The sequence below is a fragment of the Pleurodeles waltl genome, chromosome 10 (assembly GCF_031143425.1).
Source record: "Pleurodeles waltl isolate 20211129_DDA chromosome 10, aPleWal1.hap1.20221129, whole genome shotgun sequence".
Taxonomy (NCBI): Eukaryota; Metazoa; Chordata; class Amphibia; order Caudata; family Salamandridae; genus Pleurodeles; species Pleurodeles waltl.
The window spans coordinates 71,526,665-71,547,394 of record NC_090449.1 but is presented as its reverse complement, the minus strand read 5'-3'; the positions used below and the strand labels follow the sequence as shown (position 1 = coordinate 71,547,394).

Genomic DNA, 20,730 nt, shown 5'->3' with positions numbered 1-20,730 from the left:
CAGGCAATAAATGAGGAACACACACTCAGAGACAATTCCAGGCCAATAGGTTTTTGTATAGAAAAATATATTTTCTTAGTTTATTTTAGGAACCACAGGTTCAAATTCTACATGTAATATCTCACTTGAAAGGTATTGCAGGTAAGTACTTTAGGAACTTTGAATAATCACAATAGCATATATACTTTTTACATAAAACACATATAGCTATTTCAAAAGTGGACACAGTGCAATTTTCAACAGTTCGTGGGGGAGGTAAAGTAATGTTAGTTTTTGCAGGTAAGTAAACCACCTATGGGGTTCAAGTTGGGGTCCAAGGTAGCCCACCGTTGGGGGTTCAGAGCAACTCCAAAGTTACCACACCAGCAGCTCAGGGCCGGTCAGGTGCAGAGTTCAAAGTGGTGCCCAAAACACATAGGCTTCAATGGAGAAGGGAGTGCCCCGGTTCCAGTCTGCCAGCAGGTAAGTACCCGCGTCTTCGGAGGGCAGACCAGGGGGGTTTTGTAGGGCACCGGGGGGGACACAAGTCCACACAAACAGTACACCCTCAGCAGCGCGGGGGCGGCCGGGTGCAGTGTGCGAACAAGCGTCTGGTTTCCAGTAGATTTCAATGGGAGACCAAGGGGTCTCTTCAGTGGTGCAGGCAGGCAAGGGGGGGGGGGGGGGCTCCTCGCGGTAGCCACCACTTGGGCAAGGGAGAGGGCCTCCTGGGGGTCACTCCTGCACTGGAGTTCCGATCCTTCAGGTCCTGGGGGTTGCGGGTGCAGGGTCTTTTCCAGGCATCGGGATTTCAGAGTCAGGCAGTCGCGGTCAGGGGGAGCCTCGGGATTCCCTCTGCAGGCCTCGCTGTGGGGGCTCAGGGGGGGACAACTTTGGTTACTCACAGTCTGAGTCGCCGGAGGGTCCTCCCTGAGGTGTTGTTTCTTCACCAGTCGAGTCTGGGTCGCCGGGTGCAGTGTTGCAAGTCTCGCGCTTCTTGGGGGGATTGCAGGGGTCTTTAAATCTGCTCCTCTGGATACAAAGTTGCAGTCTTTGTTTAACAGGGCCACTGTTCTCTGGAGTTTCTTGGTCTTTTGGAAGCAGGCAGTCCTCTGAGGATTCAGAGGTCGCTGGTCCCGGGGAAAGCGTCGCTGGAGCAGTTTTCTAGGGCTGGGGCCAAAGCAGTTGGTGTCTTCTTCTCTGCAGGGTTTTTCAGCTCAGCAGTCCTCTTCTTCAAGTTGCAGGAATCTAAATTCTTAGGTTCAGGGGAGCCCTTAAATACTAAATTTAAAGGGCGTGTTTAGGTCTGGGGGGTTTAGTAGCCAATGGCTACTAGCCCTGAGGGTGGGTACACCCTCTTTGTTCCTCCTCCCAAGGGGAGGGGGGTCACATTCCTATCCCTATTGGGGGAATCCTCCATCTGCAAGATGGAGGATTTCTAAAAGTTAGTCACTTCAGCTCAGGACACCTTAGGGGCTGTCCTGACTGGCCAGTGACTCCTCCTTGTTTTTCTCATTAATTCCTCCGGCCTTGCCGCCAAAAGTGGGGCCGTGGCCGGAGGGGGCGGGCAATTCCACTAGCTGGAGTGCCCTGTGGTGCTGGAACAAAGGGGGTGAGCCTTTGAGGCTCACCGCCAGGTGTTACAGCTCCTGCCTGGGGGAGGTGATAGCATCTCCACCCAGTGCAGGCTTTGTTACTGGCCACAGATTGACAAAGGCACTCTCCCCATGTGGCCAGCAACATGTCTCGAGTGTGGCAGGCTGCTAAAACCAGTCAGCCTACACGGGTAGTTGGTTAAGGTTTCAGGGGGCACCTCTAAGGTGCCCTCTGGGGTGTATTTCACAATAAAATGTACACTGGCATCAGTGTGCATTTATTGTGCTGAGAAGTTTGATACCAAACTTCCCAGTTTTCAGTGTAGCCATTATGGTGCTGTGGAGTTCATGTATGACAGACTCCCAGACCATATACTCTTATGGCTACCCTACACTTACAATGTCTAAGGTTTTGCTTAGACACTGTAGGGGTACAGTGCTCATGCACTGGTGCCCTCACCTATGCTATAGTGCACCCTGCCTTAGGGCTGTAAGGCCTGCTAGAGGGGTGACTTATCTATACTGCATAGGCAGTGCGAGGTTGGCATGGCACCCTGAGGGGAGTGCCATGTCGACTTACTCGTTTTGTCCTCACCAACACACACAAGCTGGCAAGCAGTGTGTCTGTGCTGAGTGAGGGGTCCCCAGGGTGGCATAAGATATGCTGCAGCCCTTAGAGACCTTCCCTGGCATCAGGGCCCTTGGTACCAGTTACAAGGGACTTACCTGGATGCCAGGGTGTGCCAATTGTGTGAAACAAAAGTACAGGTTAGGGAAAGAACACTGGTGCTGGGGCCTGGTTAGCAGGCCTCCGCACACTTTCAAATCAAAACATAGCATCAGCAAAGGCAAGAAGTCAGGGGGTAACCATGCCAAGGAGGCATTTCCTTACACTATGGAATTAATTACCCCTAAATATAAGATCCACGAATAATTATTTTATCTTCAGATGACTACTCAAGAGCTGGCTGTTTACTATATAACAACCATAGTCAAACTCTAATGTACTGAATATCCCTGTGCATGTAATCATTTAAGATTTGGTTATATGTATATAGATGTGTATTTCTCTGTACAAATGCGTAATGACTATGGTTTTAAAATAAATCGATAATCTATCTGCTTAACAAGTGTGTATATATTACTTACTCCAGTATTGGAACCTTCATAGATTCACATGCTTGAATCATTCCTCGTCGTCGAGATGGGAGTCCCGGTACAATTTTCACAAGTAATGTTAAACATATTGAAGCGAAAAAAGGCCCTAGGCCTCTTAAATTTCATAGTCTATTAGAGTCATTTTGTGAAAAGGACCAAACCTGATCCTCCACCAATCAGGCGACAGCACCCTTCAGAACCTCCTGAGAGAAGCTCTAGCACCTCAGATTTTCTACCGCACGTCGTGCTAGGGAGTCTCCTCAGAGCTCTGCTCTGTCTTCACACCTTTATTCAGCTCTTTTTCTCTCAGAGAAACTCATTTATTTGGATTTGTCAGCTATTTTTCAACTATGTCTGACAAGGAAAAGAAAAGTCTCTTTAGAGACTGCAAGACTTGTGGGAAGAAAAGACTTCATTCTGAAGACCCTCATCAAGACTGCATTTACTGCCTGTACCCAGATCATTCAGCCAAAGACTGTAAGATTTGCCGTACTTTTTCTTCTAAGACCTTAAAAGATAGAGAAGGCAGATTATTAATATGGCTGCAGAAACTAAAGCATAGGAAGGATCCAGTTTCTGGTTCTGAGAGTGAGGAATCAACATCCAAGAGATCAACTAAAAGGGCAAGATCACGCTCTAGATCTCCCTCACAAATCTCAAGGAAAGCCCTCAAAAAGGCTGCTTCAGGGTCTTATAAGGGTCGCAGCCCATCTTCTTCCCCAACTAAACTCTCAAGTAAAGAGGGGAAAAGACATTCTTCCAGTTCTGAGAGGCACAGGAAATCTTCATCTGTTGCACCATCTGTGCCTTTCAAAAAGCCATCCTCTGTGACTGGAAAAAAGGCCTCGTCGACGGATTCCCCGTCGACGGCACCGTCTGTGGGCGCATTGCCGACGACAACACCTACTTCAGGATTTCCATCGTCAACGGCTCCGTCGGCGACATCATCGACGAGAACTGCAACGACGACATCAGCGACGACGACCGTCTACACCTCGTCATCGTGGCGCTGATGTCAGTGTCAGCCCTACCGTCGTCGGCGGTAGACTCGTCGGCGAAGCTTTCTTCTATTAAAATAACGGTGCGTCCAGTGTAGACGGCACCGTCCATGACAGTCAATTTACACGTTGTCGACGACACCGACGAGGGAAAAACATCAAAAAAGAGGAGAAAAGTTAACTCCAACCCACACATCACCTAGTAAGGTATCCTCCTTGGTACCAGTACATCTTTTGGAGGGAGATGAAGATTCAGATGAAGATGGGCCTTTTGGAACATCCCACAGCCCCTCTGAATTGAATGTAAAATACCAGGAAGACGAGGAATATGAGGAAGCTTATGATCCCCAGGCTTACTCTGAGCATCAGCAATATCAGCAGGGAGCGTATATTCCTTCCGACCTGCTTACTGGCCTTAGAGCGATGTTGGTGGATTACAACAGAAGGTTTCCTCCACAAGGAGAACAGCCTCCTCCATCGCCCATTTCTGGTGTTTCTACTCCACATCAAAGACCAACGTCTTTGCATCTCACAGATGTGGCCACCCCGGACATGACAATTCCCCAAGACACTGACATCTCAGAAGGAGATCAGGAGGAAGGAGAGCTCATAGACACTCACTCAGAGTGGGACGAGTATATTATTCCTGCTACATCTTCTCCTTCTCATTCGAAGGTGGAGTCCCCACCTGAAGACATTGGAGGTTTTCACAATCTCCTAGAGAGGGCAGCCAAGCGTTTTGCTTTACTGCTACCTACGAAACAAACAGATTGTTTCCTATATGATTTTAAAGAGCCCTTTCAGAAGTCTGTGCGCTCTATCCCGATGGTGAACTACCTGTGGGAAGAAGGCCTTAAAGTCATGAGTAATCAGGCAACAGTCACAGCAGTTTTGCCACGTCTGGATAAGAAATACAAAGCTCCTGATGATGCACCAACATGCTTGACAGGGCATCCTCCTCCAGATTCAGTAGTAGCTCAGGCGGCTCAAAGAAGATCAAAAAATCCTTCTGCTCCGATTTCCGCGCCCCCAGATAAGGAGGGTAGGCGGCTAGATAACATAGGGAAAAGATTTTCGTCTATGGCCAGCCTAGTGCTTAGAGCTGCCAATTCCTTGGCTATTTTGTCTTGATACGACAGACAGCTTTGGGCGGATATTGCACCTTTTATTAATCAACTGCCAGAAGATGTAAAATCAGAGGCAAATAAGACTGTACAAGAAGGTCAACGCACGTCTGCAGAGCTTATAGACACTGCAATGGATATAGCGACCACTGCTTTCAGACCGCTTGCAGGTGCTGCGGTATTAAGAAGACAGGGCTGGCTCAAAGCCACCTCATTTCACCCAGAAGTCCAGAATAAAATCCTAGACTTACCCTTTGATGGCCAAGCGCTATTTTGGAAACATGTGGACGAAGCCCTACAGTCAATTAAAACTGACACGGCAAGGTCATTAGGGACCCTGCAATATCGAAGATCGTCCTTTTGTCCTAGGGGGCGTGGCCAACCCTCTTACAGAGGAGGATATCGACAACAGAGATATTCTTCCTATCCATCATCTTCACAACAATATCGTCCATACTACTCCCAAAGGCAACCGACTCAGCCAGCCTATAGTAGACCGGCAGGCCGTGGACGTTCAACCCGCCCCGCCAAAGATTCAGCTCGTAGAACCTGATGTTTTTGATGCGCCGGCTACGCTCAGTCCTCCTCCTGTCACCCTGGGCGGGAGAATTTCCTTATTTCTCAGTCAATGGCAAACCATTACGTCTGACAAGTGGGTCTTACAATTAGTGGAACGGGGTCATACTTTAGAATTTGTCCAGATACCTCCCTCCAACCCTCCCCGCAGGACTCCTTCAAGATATCCTCAACAACTCAAAGAAGAAGTCGACAAGCTCCTTCTCAAGGGAGCTATAGAGAAGGTGCCTCGGGCTCAACGAGGAACAGGATTTTATTCCAGGTTCTTCATCATTCGAAAAAAGTGGAAGGATTGGAGGCCGATCCTCTATTTAAGGCAACTAAATGTATACCTAAAAAAACAATCGTTTCGAATGATCAGCCTGCAAGACGTCCTTCTGCGTCTCAATCAAAGAGATTTTATGTCATCACTAGACCTCAGAGACGCATACTTCCACATACCCATCCACCTTGCCCACAGAAAGTATTTGAGATTCACCGTAGCCGGGAGCCATTATCAATATCGCGTCCTTCCCTTCGGGCTCAAGTCGGCCCCAAGAATATTTACCAAATGCCTAGCACCAGTTGCAGCCTTTCTCAGGAGAAGAAAGCACCAGGTCTTTCCATACTTAGACGACTGGTTAATAAAGGCAAAGACTTACGCAGGAGCACACAAGTCAACAAGAAAGTGCGTTTCCTTACTGACCAATCTCGGATTCACAATCAACTGGGAGAAGTCCAACCCCCTCTACCAGTACGCAGTATTACTTTTCTGGGAGCAAAACTGAACACGGAATCCGGCATGGCATGTCCCACGTTAGAGAGACAACAAAGATTACTAACCCTAGGGAGTTTCATACACAGAAGACGAAAGGTTACAGTCAGTCTCTTCAAATCACTATTGGGCATGATGTCTTCATGCATACCTCTGATCCCTCTGTGTCTGCTAAAGATGCGCCCCTTGCAGGAGCAGCTAAACCGTCAATGGCTCCAAATATCAGGCACTTTCGAAGACCGGATACAAATATCTCCGATAATGATCAAAACTCTCAAGTGGTGGTCTCAAAAGCATCATCTGTCAATCGGTCTCTCGTTTCTTCAAGAGCCAGCCCCGTGGACCATAACAGATGCCTCACTGGAAGGCTGGGGCGCAGTATTACAGGACCTGAAAATAAGTGGCAAATGGCCAACCCATCTGGCATCAATGCATATCAATTGGCTAGAACTCAGGGCAGTGCACCTCGCCTTACAAGCGTTTCTTCCAAGAATCTCTGGATTGCGAGTGGTGATAAGAACGGACAACACCACTACGATGCACTATCTCAACAAACAAGGAGGTACAAGATCTCTCACCCTCTCCAGGGAAGCCCAAGCAATCTGGAACTGGGCCTCGCAGCAAGGCATCACACTATTGGCGGTACACTTGCCGGGAATAAACAACAAGGCAGCAGATGCACTCCGCAGGCAGAACTCTGACTGCCACGAGTGGGAACTGGACCAGACAGTACTGACCCAGATTTTTTTCCCATTGGGGAACACCAACAGTGGATCTGTTTGCGAACAAGGACAACGCCAAATGCCAGTTCTTCGCAAGTTGGCATCACCAAAAGGGATCTTGGGGGAATGCGTTTTCGATAGTCTGGTCAGACATCTTTGCTTACGCCTTTCCTCCCATTCCGTTGATCCCAAGGGTCCTCACGAAGATGAAAACAGAACCGTGCACACCTCATACTGATAGCCCCGTACTGGCCGCGCCAACATTGGTTCACAGAGCTCCTCATTCTGTCAGTCAAACCTCATATTCCACTGGAGCCGTTACCTCATTTACTAACAATGAACAACGGCCAAGTTCGGCACCCCGTTCCGCAGAGAATTTGCACATTTGAACATCCCGCCGGATTGCAGAGATATTTTGTCAAAGGCCAGAGCGGATAGCACTAACAAGGCGTATCAGTGTAAATGGAAAAGATTCTGTGCCTGGTGTCATCAGCATCAAATCGACCCTCTACTCTCACCACCAGAAGAAATATTGCCGTATCTCTTACAGTTAGCTCGATCTGGCCTAGCACACTCGTCCATTAAAGTTCATGTAGCAGCCATAGCTGCATACAGGCGTTCAGATGACACACCCTCGCTCTTCTCTTCTCGGCTGATTAAGAGATTTCTAAAGGGGCTTTTCAGGGTTTACCCTCATTTCAGACCGCCACCTCCTTCGTGAATTTGAATATTGTTTTGGCACAACTGATGAAGCATCCATTTGAACCGATCCACCGTGCTTCCCTCGAGTACTTGTCGTGGAAGGTTGCCTTATTGATAGCTCTTACATCAGCTAGGCGGGTCAGTGAGGTGCAAGCGCTCTCCATCCGAGAGCCATTCCTGCAGCTTAAACAAGATAGACTACTAATGCGCACTAACCCGCATTTTATTCCAAAGGTTCCGTCAGACTTTCACATGAACGAACCTTTGGTCTTCAAGTCTTTTTTCCCTCATCCCTCTACTCCAGCAGAGAGGGCATTACACTCTTTAGACGTAAAAAGATGCGTTCAATTTTATTTGGACAGGACTAAATCTTTTCGGCGCTCTAATCAGCTATTTGTGGTGTACAGTGCTCCTAGGAAGGGGTAACCGCTATCCAAGCAGAGTATTTCTAGATGGATTGCCTCTGCTATTCGCTTCTGCCATCAGGCAGCGGGCAAACCTTTGCAGTCATCTGTGCATGCTCACTCGACGAGAAAAGTCTCATCGTCAGCGGCACTGTTTGCCGGAGTGCCACTACAAGACATATGTAGGGCAGCAACATGGAAGAGCTGTCATACCTTCACTAAGCACTATTGCTTGGAGTCCCTCTCGCACGGAGAGGTAGCAGTGGGCCGGGCGGTTCTCAGGAATCTCTTCAGGTGAAGGTGAGCCATTTCTCCTACATCCCTCCATCCTAGAACAGGTATGCACATTGAAAAGAAAAGAAAAAAAAGAATACAACAGAGATGCATCTAAAGATAAGAGAACGCTATCATAATACCATAAGTAAGCGGATTTTCAGACATTGATCATGTTACAGTAGTGTCTTATGTTTTATTACTGTTTTGTTATTCAAGTTTCATCATGTATCTTCACAGGTATATCTATATATGTTAGAGATAAGTAGATAGTTATATTTTTATATATATATATATATATATAGACACATATGTCAGTACACTCATATACTTCATCAATTTATGCATGATGATAAGGGTTTGTGGTTGAAGATATTTTGTTTATTAAAGATGTTGTCATTTTACAATGTGCATAGTTATTGCTTTCTACTCTGATTCAAGCATGTGAATCTATGAAAGTTCCAATACTGGAGTAAGAAAATAAGTTAGTTACCTGTAACTGTAGTTCTCCAGTATTAAAATCTTTCATAGATTCACATGTGACCCACCCGCCTCCCCGGAGAAGCTCACTTCACCTCTTTCTTTCTATTTATACATATATTCAACATAATATAAGCACTTGTGCTTGGAAAATCTGAGGTGCTAGAGCTTCTCTCAGGAGGTTCTGAAGGGTGCTGTCGCCTGATTGGTGGAGGATCAAGTTTGGTCCTTTTCACAAAATGACTCTGATAGACTATGATATTGAAGAGGCCTAGGGCCTTTTTTCTCTTCAATATGTTTAACATTACTTGTGAAAATTGTACCAGGACTCCCATCTCGACGACGGGGAATGATTCAAGCATGTGAATCTGAAAGATTCCAATACTGGAGAACTACAGTTACAGGTAAGTAACTTATTTTCTTAGTTGTGTGTGTATATACTTATATTTCCATGGTTAGCATGTTTATAGGTCATTGCGTTGTTTTGATAGAAGTTGTTTGATTAGATGCTCATGAGGTTCTGTTTTATCTATCAGAATAGGGAAATATTACCCTAACTAATCTGATAAACTTCTAGCTGCAGATTCCTTACCTTTCTCCCAGGCATCAGGCTTTTTGCACCAGTTAGCGCAGATCCGGAGAGAGCTATCCCTTTTGTTGTGTGTGTGTGTGTGTGTGTTTTTTTTTTTTTTTTTTTTGGGCGAAGTGTGTTGAGAATGTCTTAGAAGAAGACCAGGTTTCAACTGTGTTGTGCCTGTCACCGTGCCATGTCGGTCACTGACCCAATCTCATTTGCCTGTGGTGCCTCAAGGGCGGCCATGGCTCCGACTGCCGTGCCATGGAGCTGAAGGCTTTGAGGGAGCATTCCCTAAAGCTGCTTGCAGCCTGTTAGTCGACACTACCGGTGCATGCGTCTGAGAAGGAGGTCGCAGTACCGATTTCTCAGCCCAAATCCTCTTCTTTCCATTTGAGGTCCTCGGGACACTAGGTGAGAGGCACAAGAGGAAGAAGTCCAAGTGGTCTGCTTCTTTGCCTTTTCTGTCAGCTGACGAGACAAGTGGGGAACTTCGGCGTTCCCAGCAGGGCTCTGTATAGCCGTTTACCAGTTTGACACAGTGCCTCCCACCGTTTCCGGGAGTCGGATCGACACCCAGTCAGATTAGGGAGTTCTACCAGGCCATGCGCCGCATATTTGAGCAGGCGGACACCATTGTCTCTTCCACTGGAAGTCTATAATTTCTGATGCATGGGTACTGCAGATCATCAGGAGGACTATGCCCTGCCTTTTCAGCTCCTTCCTCCTCCTATTCAATCAATATTCGAGTGGATGGCAGAAGATCATTTATCTCTGCTTCAAGAGGAAGTTACAGCTTTCCTGGTCTAGAGAGCCATAGAAAACGTTCCAATGTCAGAAGTAGTTTCACTGCCTAAGCTCCATGTAACAAAGTATGACCCCAAAGCATCACAGTAAATGAAGTCTGATTCGTAGTCCATTCAAAGTCTTTCACCTCCGTAGGTGCAGCAAGTGCTGTATATCCCTGTACATGTGTGTAAAGAAATGGCTCCCTGTTGCAGTTACCCCCCACTTTTTGCCTGATACTGATGCTGACTTGACTGAGAAGTGTGCTGGGACCCTGCTAACAAGGCCCCAGCACCAGTGTTCTTTCACCTAAAATGTACCATTGTTTCCACAATTGGCACAACCCTGGCACCTAGGTAAGTCCCTTGTAACTGGTACTAAGGGCCCTGATGCCAGGGGAAGGTCTCTACGGGCTGCAGCATGTCTCATGCCAACCTAGGGACCCCTCACTCAGCACAGACACACTGCTTACCAGCTTGTGTGTGCTGGTGGGGAGAAAATGACTAAGTCGACATGGCACTCCCCTCAGGGTGCCATGCCAACCTCACACTGCCTGTGGCATAGGTAAGTCACCCCTCTAGCAGGCCTCTCAGCCCTAAGGCAGGGTGCACTATACCACAGGTGAGGGCATAGGTGCATGAGCACTATGCCCCTACAGTGTCTAAGCAAACCCTTAGACATTGTAAGTGCAGGGTAGCCATATAGGGCTGGGAGTCTGTCAAAAATGAACTCCACAGCACCATAATGGCTACACTGAATACTGGGAAGTTTGGTATCAAACTTCTCAGAATAATAAACCCACACTGATGCCAGTGTTGGATTTATTAAAAAAAAATGCACACCGAGGGCATCTTAGAGATGCCCCCTGTATTTTACCCAATTGTTCAGTGCAGGACTGACTGGTCTGTGCCAGCCTGCTGCTGAGAGACGAGTTTCTGACCCCATGTGGTGAGAGCTTTTGTGCTCTCTGAGGACAGAAACAAAGCCTGCTGTGGGTGGAGGTGCTTCACACCTCCCCCCTGCAGGAACTGTAACACCTAGCAGTGAGCTTCAAAGGCTCAAGCTTCGTGTTACAATGCCCCAGGGCACTCCAGCTAGTGGAGATGCCCGCCCCCTGGACCCAGCCCCCACTTTTGGCGGCGAGTCCAGGAGAGATAATGAGAAAAACAAGGAGGAGTCACTGGCCCGTCAGGACAGCCCCTAAGGTGTCCTGAGCTGAGGTGACTCTGACTTTTAGAAATCCTCCATCTTGCAGATGGAGGATTCACCCAATAGGAATAGGGATGTACCCCCCTCCCCTCAGGGAGGAGGCACAAAGAGGGTGTACCCACCCTCAAGGACAGTAGCCATTGGCTACTGCCCTCCCAGACCTAAACACACCCCTAAATTCAGTATTTAGGGGCTCCCCAGAACCTAGGAAGGTAGATTCCTGCAACTACAAGAAGAGGACTGCTGAGCTGAAAGACCCCTGCAGAAGAAGAAAGAAGACACCAACTGCTTTGGCCCCAGTCCTACCGGCCTGTCTCCTGCCTTCTAAAGAAACCTGCTCCAGCGACGCTTTCCCCAGGACCAGTGACCACTGAATCCTCAGAGGACTACCCTGCTTAAAGAGGAACAAGAAACTCCCGAGGACAGCGGCCCTGTTCCAAAAAGACTGCAACTTTGTTTCCAGAGGAGCAGATTTAAACACCCCTGCAATCCCCGCAAGAAGCGTGAGACTTGCAACACTGCACCCGGCGACCCCGACTCGACTGGTGGAGAAACAACGCTACAGGGAGGACCCTCCGGCGACTCCAAGACTGTGAGTAACCAAAGTTGTCCCCCCTGAGCCCCCACAGCGACGCCTGCAGAGGGAATCCCGAGGCTCCCCTGACCACGACTGCCTAACTCTGAAATCCCGACGCCTGAAAAAGACCCTGCACCCGCAGCCCCCAGGACCTGAAGGATCGGAACTCCAGTGCAGGAGTGATCCCCAGGAGGCCCTCTCCCTTGCCCAGGTGGTGGCTCCCCCGAGGAGCCCCCCCCCCCCGCCTCTGCCTGCACCGCTGAAGAGACCCCTTGGTCTCTCATTGAAATCTATTAGAAACCCGACGTGTGTTTGCACACTGCACCCGGCCGCCCCTGCGCGCTTTCCTTACTTTGAAATAACACATACAGAGCCAACTTCCTACAATGTGTTTCTGGGTTTAGCCCAACATCAGCAGGGAGCAGCATGGTATAGGGGCTTGCTTGAAATGCCGCCAAATGTCTTCTTAGGTGAAACTACTTTTATTACTTCCTGCATGGACTACGAATTTGACTGCATGATTCCCAAGAAGAACAAGGGTCTCCGCCTGTTTTGCTTTTCACTAATGACCGAGCTATAATACTCACACACTGACAATCAGTCTCTGTAATGCACTTCTTTGTCCAAAGAATACATTTATTATTTCACTACGCAAGGTTCCTAAAAGGAGATTAGTATGTTGAAAGCACACGTTAAAAAAAAAAAAAGCCATGAAATGAAAACATACCAAAATGATTCTCCACAGTATACACAGCAAATATATCTATCTTTGTTATAATGCAATGCAAATAATGAATTAAAAATGCATCACCATAGGGCCTGTCAGGTGCTTCATCTTTCTCCTGCCAGCAGGCCGATGACCCCATTCGGCTGCGAAAGATCTCCACCCTCACTGGAAATCTGTATCAGGCACCTGACGTCTGAATCCTGATTGAGGTCCCTGAATCTCCTACTGTCAAACTGGGTCTGTTTTATCTTAAAAATAAAATAAAAAATGTAATGGAAAATCCCCCCCTGTTGCGCAGGAAGTATTTAAACATGCTGGCTAGTTTAGGTGTGCTTTGAAAATAACATGTTTGGGTTTGGCCACAATACCAAGATGTCAAGTCAAAGCAATGCCGTTACCTGCTGCCTGAGTACATTCTTATCAACCAGAAGCCTTGGTGAGAAAAAGCACGAAAACAGACAGACAACGTGGGAAATCACTGCCAGCCTTTAACATGGCAGTGTAATGCTACGATAAAGTCAATAGGCAGAATGAAACTAAGGTGCTAAACTGAATACAAAATGGAGTCTAACTGGTGAACACTGGACAGCTAAGCCAAGTACAAAGTGGTGCAACACGAAGTCAGTGGTCAAAACACACATTTCACTCCACCGCCCTGTTCTAGACTTGCGTACTGTAAATATCTTCCTCAAAAAAGTTCAAGGTGCTCACGTTGGCTCAGGTCTCGTCTGCCCTAGAAGACTGGTTGGTATCGTTGGACTTGCCAGACACACGTTTTCCTATCCCTATCCTGCTGGCCCACAGCATTACTCTGCAGTTCAAGGTTGGCCATGAACCTTTTGGCCTTACTAGTGCCCCCTGGGTGTTCACGAAAGTGATGGAGGTGGTTGCAGCTCATCTGTGCAGGTTAGGAGTGTCTGTCTTTCCCTACCTTGATGACTGGCTGTTGAAGGCAAATTCGCACCAAGCTGTTGTCTCCCACCTCCAGACTACGGTGAACCTCTTGCATTCGTTTGTGTTCACTATAATAGTGCAGAAGTGTCAACTGACTCTCACTCTTTCATAGGAGCTGTTCTAGACACAGTGCAGTTTTGGACTTATACTCCAGAGCAGCGAGGTCAGAATATCCAGGCTATGATACTGATGTTTCGGCCTCTGTCCTGGGTTTCATTGAGACTGACTCCAAGACTGCAGGGCCTCCTGGCCTGCTGCATCCTGCTGGTAAAAGATGCCAGTTGACATATGCAGGCTCTCCAGTGGGACCTGAAGTTCCAGTGGGACCTGAAGTTCCAGTGGGACCTGAAGTTCCAGTGGGACCAGCATCAGAGAGCGCTCTCCGACATGGTACAGATCTTGCAAGGAATTGCAAACAACCTGCAGTGGTAGATTACGGACTGCGATTTGATCAGAGGCAGACTCCTCTCCCTTCCCCAACTAGACATCACAGTAGTGACAGGCATCACTGGTGGGGTGGGGTGGCCATCTGGAAGAGGTGAAGATCAGAGAACTCTGTTCTCCAGTGGAATCAAAACTCAACCTCAGCACATTGGAGCTCTGGGAAATCTGACTAGTGTTGAAAGCATTTCTTCACTTTCCAAAGGGAAGTTAGTGCAGGTGGTCAGACATCACCACCATGTGGTACTGCAACAAGCAGGGTGGGGTCGTGGACCCTTCGTCAAGAGGCCCTGAGTCTCTGGACATGGCTTGAACAGCAGGGCATAACCCTGGTGGTTCAACACCTGACAGGTTCTCTGAACGCCAGGGCAGATGAACTCAGCCGTCGACACCTAGAGGGTCACGAGTGGCATCGCCATTTGGAGTTATAACAAGGTCTCTTTCATCAGTGGGGAGAGCCTTGGTTAGAGCTGTACGCCTCCGCAGAGAACCCGTAATGTCTTAAGTTTTGTTCGTTGGAGTTTCCAGGGTGGCACTCGCTCGGTGAAGCTTTTCATAGCAAGGGGAGCTCAGGCCCCCCTGTACGTCTTTCCGCCCATTCCACGTCTGCCCAGAGTTCTCAAGAACAAGATCGACCGGTCCAAAATCCTTGAGGCTCCGGGCTGGGCATGGAGAGTCTGCTATGCTAAGCTTCTGAAAATAAGCATTGATCCTCCAATCAGGCTTCCCCTTCGGGAGTATCTTCTGTCCCATCAGCAGCCAGGGAGGGTTCTTCACCAGAACCTGTCAACTTTGCACCTTCATTCATGGAGATTGAGGGATGTCAGCTCACAGCTCACAGCTTTTGACCTTTCCCCTGAAGTCTAACGTTATCTTGCCAGCCAGGTGTTCCTCCAGAAAAATGGTTTACGCCTGTCATTGGCAAAGCTTTCTAAGATATTTTACAGACAAATTTATAGATCCTCTCTCTCCTTTATCTGCTATTCTCATCTTTATTCTTTCTGTGGCCCAACAGGATTCCTCTCTGTGGACACTGTAGGGCTCTGTCTACTCTACCAGCCTTTCTGCGGCTGCCTGAACAACCCTCTCTTTCCAAATTCCCTATTGTAAATAAGATTTTTAAAAGGCTTGTAAATATGTTTACCCCTACACCCTTTGTAATGCCTCAGTGGTATCTCAGTCTAGTTCTTATAAATCTCATGTCCCCTCTATCTCCATTCCGACTCATCCCAAAACCTCATTCTACTGCTATGATCTCCAAAATAACCTTTTCTAGACTCTTCCCCCTACCCCCACCCCAGTTCACCCCAAGCCCCATTTTACTAGTATGATCACCCAAAGAACCCTTCTAAATTCTTTCATCATGTAGCTCTCCTTTTACTAATGCCAAACCTCATTTTGTTACCATTGATCTCCCAATTACCACTTTCTAGACTATTCTCTCTTCTATCCCTCCAGTCTATTCAATCCACCTAAGACTTGCATGTCACCACTCATATGCACTCCTGTTTCCCTATATTAATCCTTTTGGGTTCCGAGGTAGTGTGCCAATCTCTGGAAAGCGCTTTGATGCCTCATCTGGGGTTGTAAGTGCTACATAAATACAATCACAAATTGCATATCCAGACATTTACATTGCTGCCTGTTAAATGTAGGAGACATAGACTTAATTTACAGTGCTTCATTTAAATGTTTAATATTGAACGGTTGAAGATTATTGGTGACTCTGGTGTTAGTGTCTAGAGTATGCTGCTTTCTGGTAGATGTTGACATCACAATAGAGGATTTTTCAAACATTCATAACCCTTGCGCCGGATGATTAGTGTATTGAAGTAACTAACTCAGCAGCTGATTTTGAGCATAGTTTGGCTGCTGTTAAAAACCATTTACATGATTTGAGCCTGTCCCTTGTCTATCCTTTGTTAGGTTGTATGATCCTGGTATCCTATGTGCAGAGGCTGTAATGATAGGCCAGTATGTTGTATCACCAGTATCCTTCTTTGTCAGTGGCTTATTAACCAAAAAGAGTAGTAAGCCCCCCCCACCCCACCCCCCAAAACCAAACACAATCCCTCTGCTTTTGTTCAAGCTTTATTGTATTCTCCACTCATCAAAGCTTTCAAGCAGTTGACAGGTTTGAGGTCCAAAGTCAATTGACTTGGTGCAATGCAGCATGCTTGACATTTTGTATTTGCCATTTTATTTACTAACAGAGCTAACTGAGCGTGCCAAAAATGTTTAACATTTTTCATACTTAATGTATTGTGCGAAGATCGTTTTCTTATGAGAAACATGGAGTGTAATGTTAGTTTCGTTGTCCATTCCTATTTGCTGTTTTTATGTCCAACCTGCATCTATTGGTTTATGGTATGGACTTGCACTGAGTTGTACACCCTCTCACAGTAGCAGTCCGTGTCTACCATCATGCTTGTTTTTTTCAGTGTTATGTTTACATGTTTCTATCTTGACTTGGTTTTAGTAAAGGGAATATTCAATATGTGTTTACATGAGAACATTGCCTTGTACTTTCTTCTTTCTAATAGACAGATGGGACAACAGAAAATGTGTTTCAGAATCACTCATGTCCTCACTGTAATGAAATCTTTCCTGACATCGATGAGCTTAAAGTCCACATTCAGGGGCATCAAGGTATGTTTCTTCTGCGGAATTGCAAGATTGTTGTAACTGCTCAAAAATGGATTACTAACTTATGGCATGATTATTTCTTCATATATATCAATGGGGAAGGGGATGTATCTCTTCAAATTTCACTTCTGTAATTGTTTTAAAAACAGAGCTGAATACATCTTGATGCACAAGTATTAATGTGTCTTCAAGTTGCTGATCTTTTCAATTAATTGCAAGTGTTTACTCCACCTATTGCTAATTGCACTCACATTTCTCCCAATATAACATCTCCCCAGCCCCACCTGAAGAGACTCGATTCCGACATCGCATTAGAAATTGTTGTTTAACTATTGTCTTTTTTTTCCTGTATTATTAGAAATGCAGGTATTTTATTAGTGTGCACTTATACAGGACAGAAAAAAAACTCACTATCTTCTTCTGATATTTAACTTCTTCTGAAATATTTGGGATAGTACTCATGCAGATGGTACATTTGTTAGCTTTCAGTTCTTTTGACATCTCTGTAAAATGTATTTGTGTTTAATGCTCTGTAATTCTTGTTTCACTGTTGGCAATCACCTCAGGCTTCCAATCTCACAAGTGTGCCCACTGTGGTAAGGAGTTTGTCAAGTGGCATCTGTTGAAAAAACACCTTGAGGTTCACTTCACTGAAAGGCGCTACAAATGTGGGGAATGTGGCAAGCTGTACAAGACAATTGCACATGTAAAGGGACACTTGCGGGTGCACTCGGATGATCGGCCCTTCCCCTGTTCAAGGTGTGGCAAGCGCTACAAAACCAAGGTGAGTGTACTAGTGTTTTATATTGCCACCTTGTTTTATCTTGTAAGAGACTGACCTACAGCCATGCATCTAACAATTTCTTTACCAGTTGTAGTACTTGGAAACCGTACTTAACCTCCTAACTTTATGCTAATTCAAACTGCTTTTTTTCTCATAATAAAAACTCTATCATAAGCTTTGTGTGCCTCCCTAATGTATTTGAGTTCCTGTCTTGCTTTACCATCAAAAGGTTTTTGCCTAGCATGGAAGATGTCAGATATTTTTACAAAACTCCTCCCATTGGAACATGGCTGTAGTTAGGCTTGTTCTTGGCACTTCAGAGCACAGTCATCCCCTGTAATCACCCCACAAGTCTAGATTGTTTACAAGTGCAGCAACACTTGTACAATATTTAATGACATAAGCTGCCTTTGCTGGCAGACTGCTTTTTGAATTTCTCACCTGGAAAGAAAAGTATTTATAGTGAAGCAAAATCATCAGGGCACATTAAATTACGAATAGAAAACAAAGGGGGTAGCGTCTACTGTTTGAGATAAAATGTTCAAGAGCCCACAATAATTCCTTCGCACTTCTTGGGGCACAACAGTGGACAGTTGGTAAAAATAATAGAGTGAATTATCTGTTGATGGAACATTAAATTGTTAACTATTCTGGCACAAGAATGGACATTTTCATGAAGGGAATTAAGTTTTGCCAAATTAATGTAGACCCTTGGACATTTTTTCCACTAAAGTGTGTACCATACTTTGCTGCTCTGTTGTAAGGTACCTATAAAACGTCTGTTGGGTAAAATTGTAAAAAGAAACACCAGTGGCTATCTGATGCATTATATGATGTTTGGTTACTAACCAAACGCACCCATCTTGCTACCATTTGTATTTAAATTCATAGTGAAGAAGTGCGTGAACTTTAAGCTTTATTTATTCAGATTTTAAGTAGATTGGACATTGTCTGGGTCAGAAAACTAGCCCACCACAGCGATAACGATGAGACCTATACAAAACAGCCAAAAGTGGAATAAAACTGACGAGACTAGTTGAAAGAAAACTGAATAACAATACACCTTGCAAATTAGTTAGTCAAGATCGAATCACAAGACTTGAGCAATAGTCCCAGGTAATCCACTAAAGGACTTTAATGAGAGATTTTGCAGAGGCGTGATCTTGTGAAGATGGTAATAACAAAATGGCTCTTTCAAGACAAGGCAGGGTATGTAAGCATTACTGAAGGAGGCAGCTCTAGGATAGTTAAGAAGTGAATTGAACTTAAGGGGGAACATTAAATAAGCGTTCATGGTGCACTGAGAAAGAATACAGATGATATAGAATACCAGAGTTCTAATGCAAGAACTTGAATGCCTCCTTTTCCAAAGTACATTACAGGCCTTAAGAGGAACGTTTTGTCTACCCGGAGAGGTGAGGCCCAAAGCACCATTTAAAAAGTTGCTAAATTCTCTAGCTCTCGCGTTTGCAATTAAGTATACTGGTTTAGCATATACTATGTTATGATTGGTGTAGATGATGCCCTGGAAATGTGAGGAAGGATGCTGATAAAAGAATGTTGTTGCCGTTACACATGTTGGCACTGGACTGCCAAATGATGATAATCTTACTCATCTGAACAACCTGCTGATTTCTTGATTGTCTGATTTCCTGGTGGAGGCTAAAAGCTCATGCCGTCTTCCCTCATACAGACAGAGATCACCACCTTCCAAGGGACTGCAGAAAGTTAACCAGGCAGTCTAAAGCATGGTTGTCCTGGACACTGAGCAGTACAAGTATTTGTCAGCTAGCGTTGGGCTAGTCTTTCAGCAGGAATGGATGAATAGGCAGATCTGATGGCAACCACTTTGTTATGGCAAATCATGACCTAGGTTGTTGGAGGGCTCTGGCGTACTTTTACCTTTGTGATATTGAATGTGGACAATGATGTATTTAAAAGGATAAAAAGAAAATGGTTGTGACTGATGGTTGTATCAGAGACATGCTGAAACAGTGAAGACTGCTGCTGACTGAGCTACCGCTACCAAATACATTCCAGTCAGCTGGGTTGTATTGCCAGTATCATAAGTGTGTTTATTTGAACAATGTTTTTGCTTGCCAGGATCGTCTTAAAAATTATTATTTTGATCAGGATGATGGGAAATGTTTTTCATTTGATATCTTCCTTGAGGCTGTACTATGTATAGGGTTATCTGGTTAGCAAGAGCCATCTTGCTTGTTGCATTGGTGCTTCACAAATAACAGTTAATATCTCCAGTATTAGATCTTTCCTAGATTCACATGCTTAAGTCATTCCCTGTTGTCCAAGTGGGAGTTCCATGGTACCGTCTAAAGTACACTTAACTTATAAATGAGGTTGATACACTAATCAAGTGAAGGTCGTCATACACATAAGGAACAAAACTCCAGCCAGTTAGGTGGCAGCACCATCTAGAACTCATCACAGAGGCTTTTTCACTCCGTTTCCTACTGCATATCGTGTGAAGGGAGTCACCCTGAGCTCTGCTCAGTTCTTCAGAAACTAAACCAAATTTTGGTAATCTATAGACTACTTTAACCTTTCATTCAGCAGGTACTGGCTATAATAATTTCAGAAAGACTTCTTTGAAGGCCCACACAAGAAATGCATATATGGCAGTCACCCTGCCCACTAGGTAAACAATTGTAAAATCTGTTGAACCTTTTCATCCAAGATGCTAAAGGATAGTCTGTGGAGACTTTTATGGCTGCAGAAATTAAAATAAAGAAAGTATGTCCTTTCCAAGGAGGTGAATATTGAGGATTTTACTCTTTCACAAGAAAGGTCATGAAAAAGAGACCGGTTGTATGGCCAAGGGTCCTCCGAGGGATCTAGAAAGTTTAAAAAAAGACTCGCCATAGTATTCAAGGGATAGTTCTCATGGGGAGAAAAAAGGAAAAAAATCCCACAAGAAGCCGTGAGGTCAAAGCCTACTACTCCTTTTTCAAAGCTGGCTTACTCCATTTGAAAAATCATCATCAGAGCTGTTGACAGTAAAATCCGGACCGGCTGAAAAGATGTCAACCACTACATCATCACCGACAAAAATCCCAGTGTTAGCGACAACCTCCACGTTGACGACGACAGCATCAGTGACAACCATAATGCCGTAATTGACACGAACACCACCAGCTAAGAAGCTGCACCTGTTGTTCCTAACACAGACAATGCTGTCGACGAGATCTACCACTTCAAGAAATCTTGCGCCAAGATCATAGTCTTCTATGTCGCTAAGACACCTCCTTG

General features: G+C 45.7%; 1 protein-coding gene across 5 annotated transcripts in view; it reads left to right on the top strand.

The window, feature by feature from the left end:
- Nucleotides 1-20,730, top strand: part of E4F1 (E4F transcription factor 1) — a 336,452-nt gene that overhangs the window by 150,366 nt on the left and 165,356 nt on the right. For all 5 annotated transcript variants that reach the window (XM_069209720.1, XM_069209718.1, XM_069209721.1 and 2 more), the window contains 2 exons: nt 16,577-16,682; nt 17,246-17,463. In XM_069209720.1, the coding sequence (XP_069065821.1) occupies nt 16,577-16,682; nt 17,246-17,463 (324 nt within the window). The remainder of the gene's footprint in view (nt 1-16,576; nt 16,683-17,245; nt 17,464-20,730) is intronic.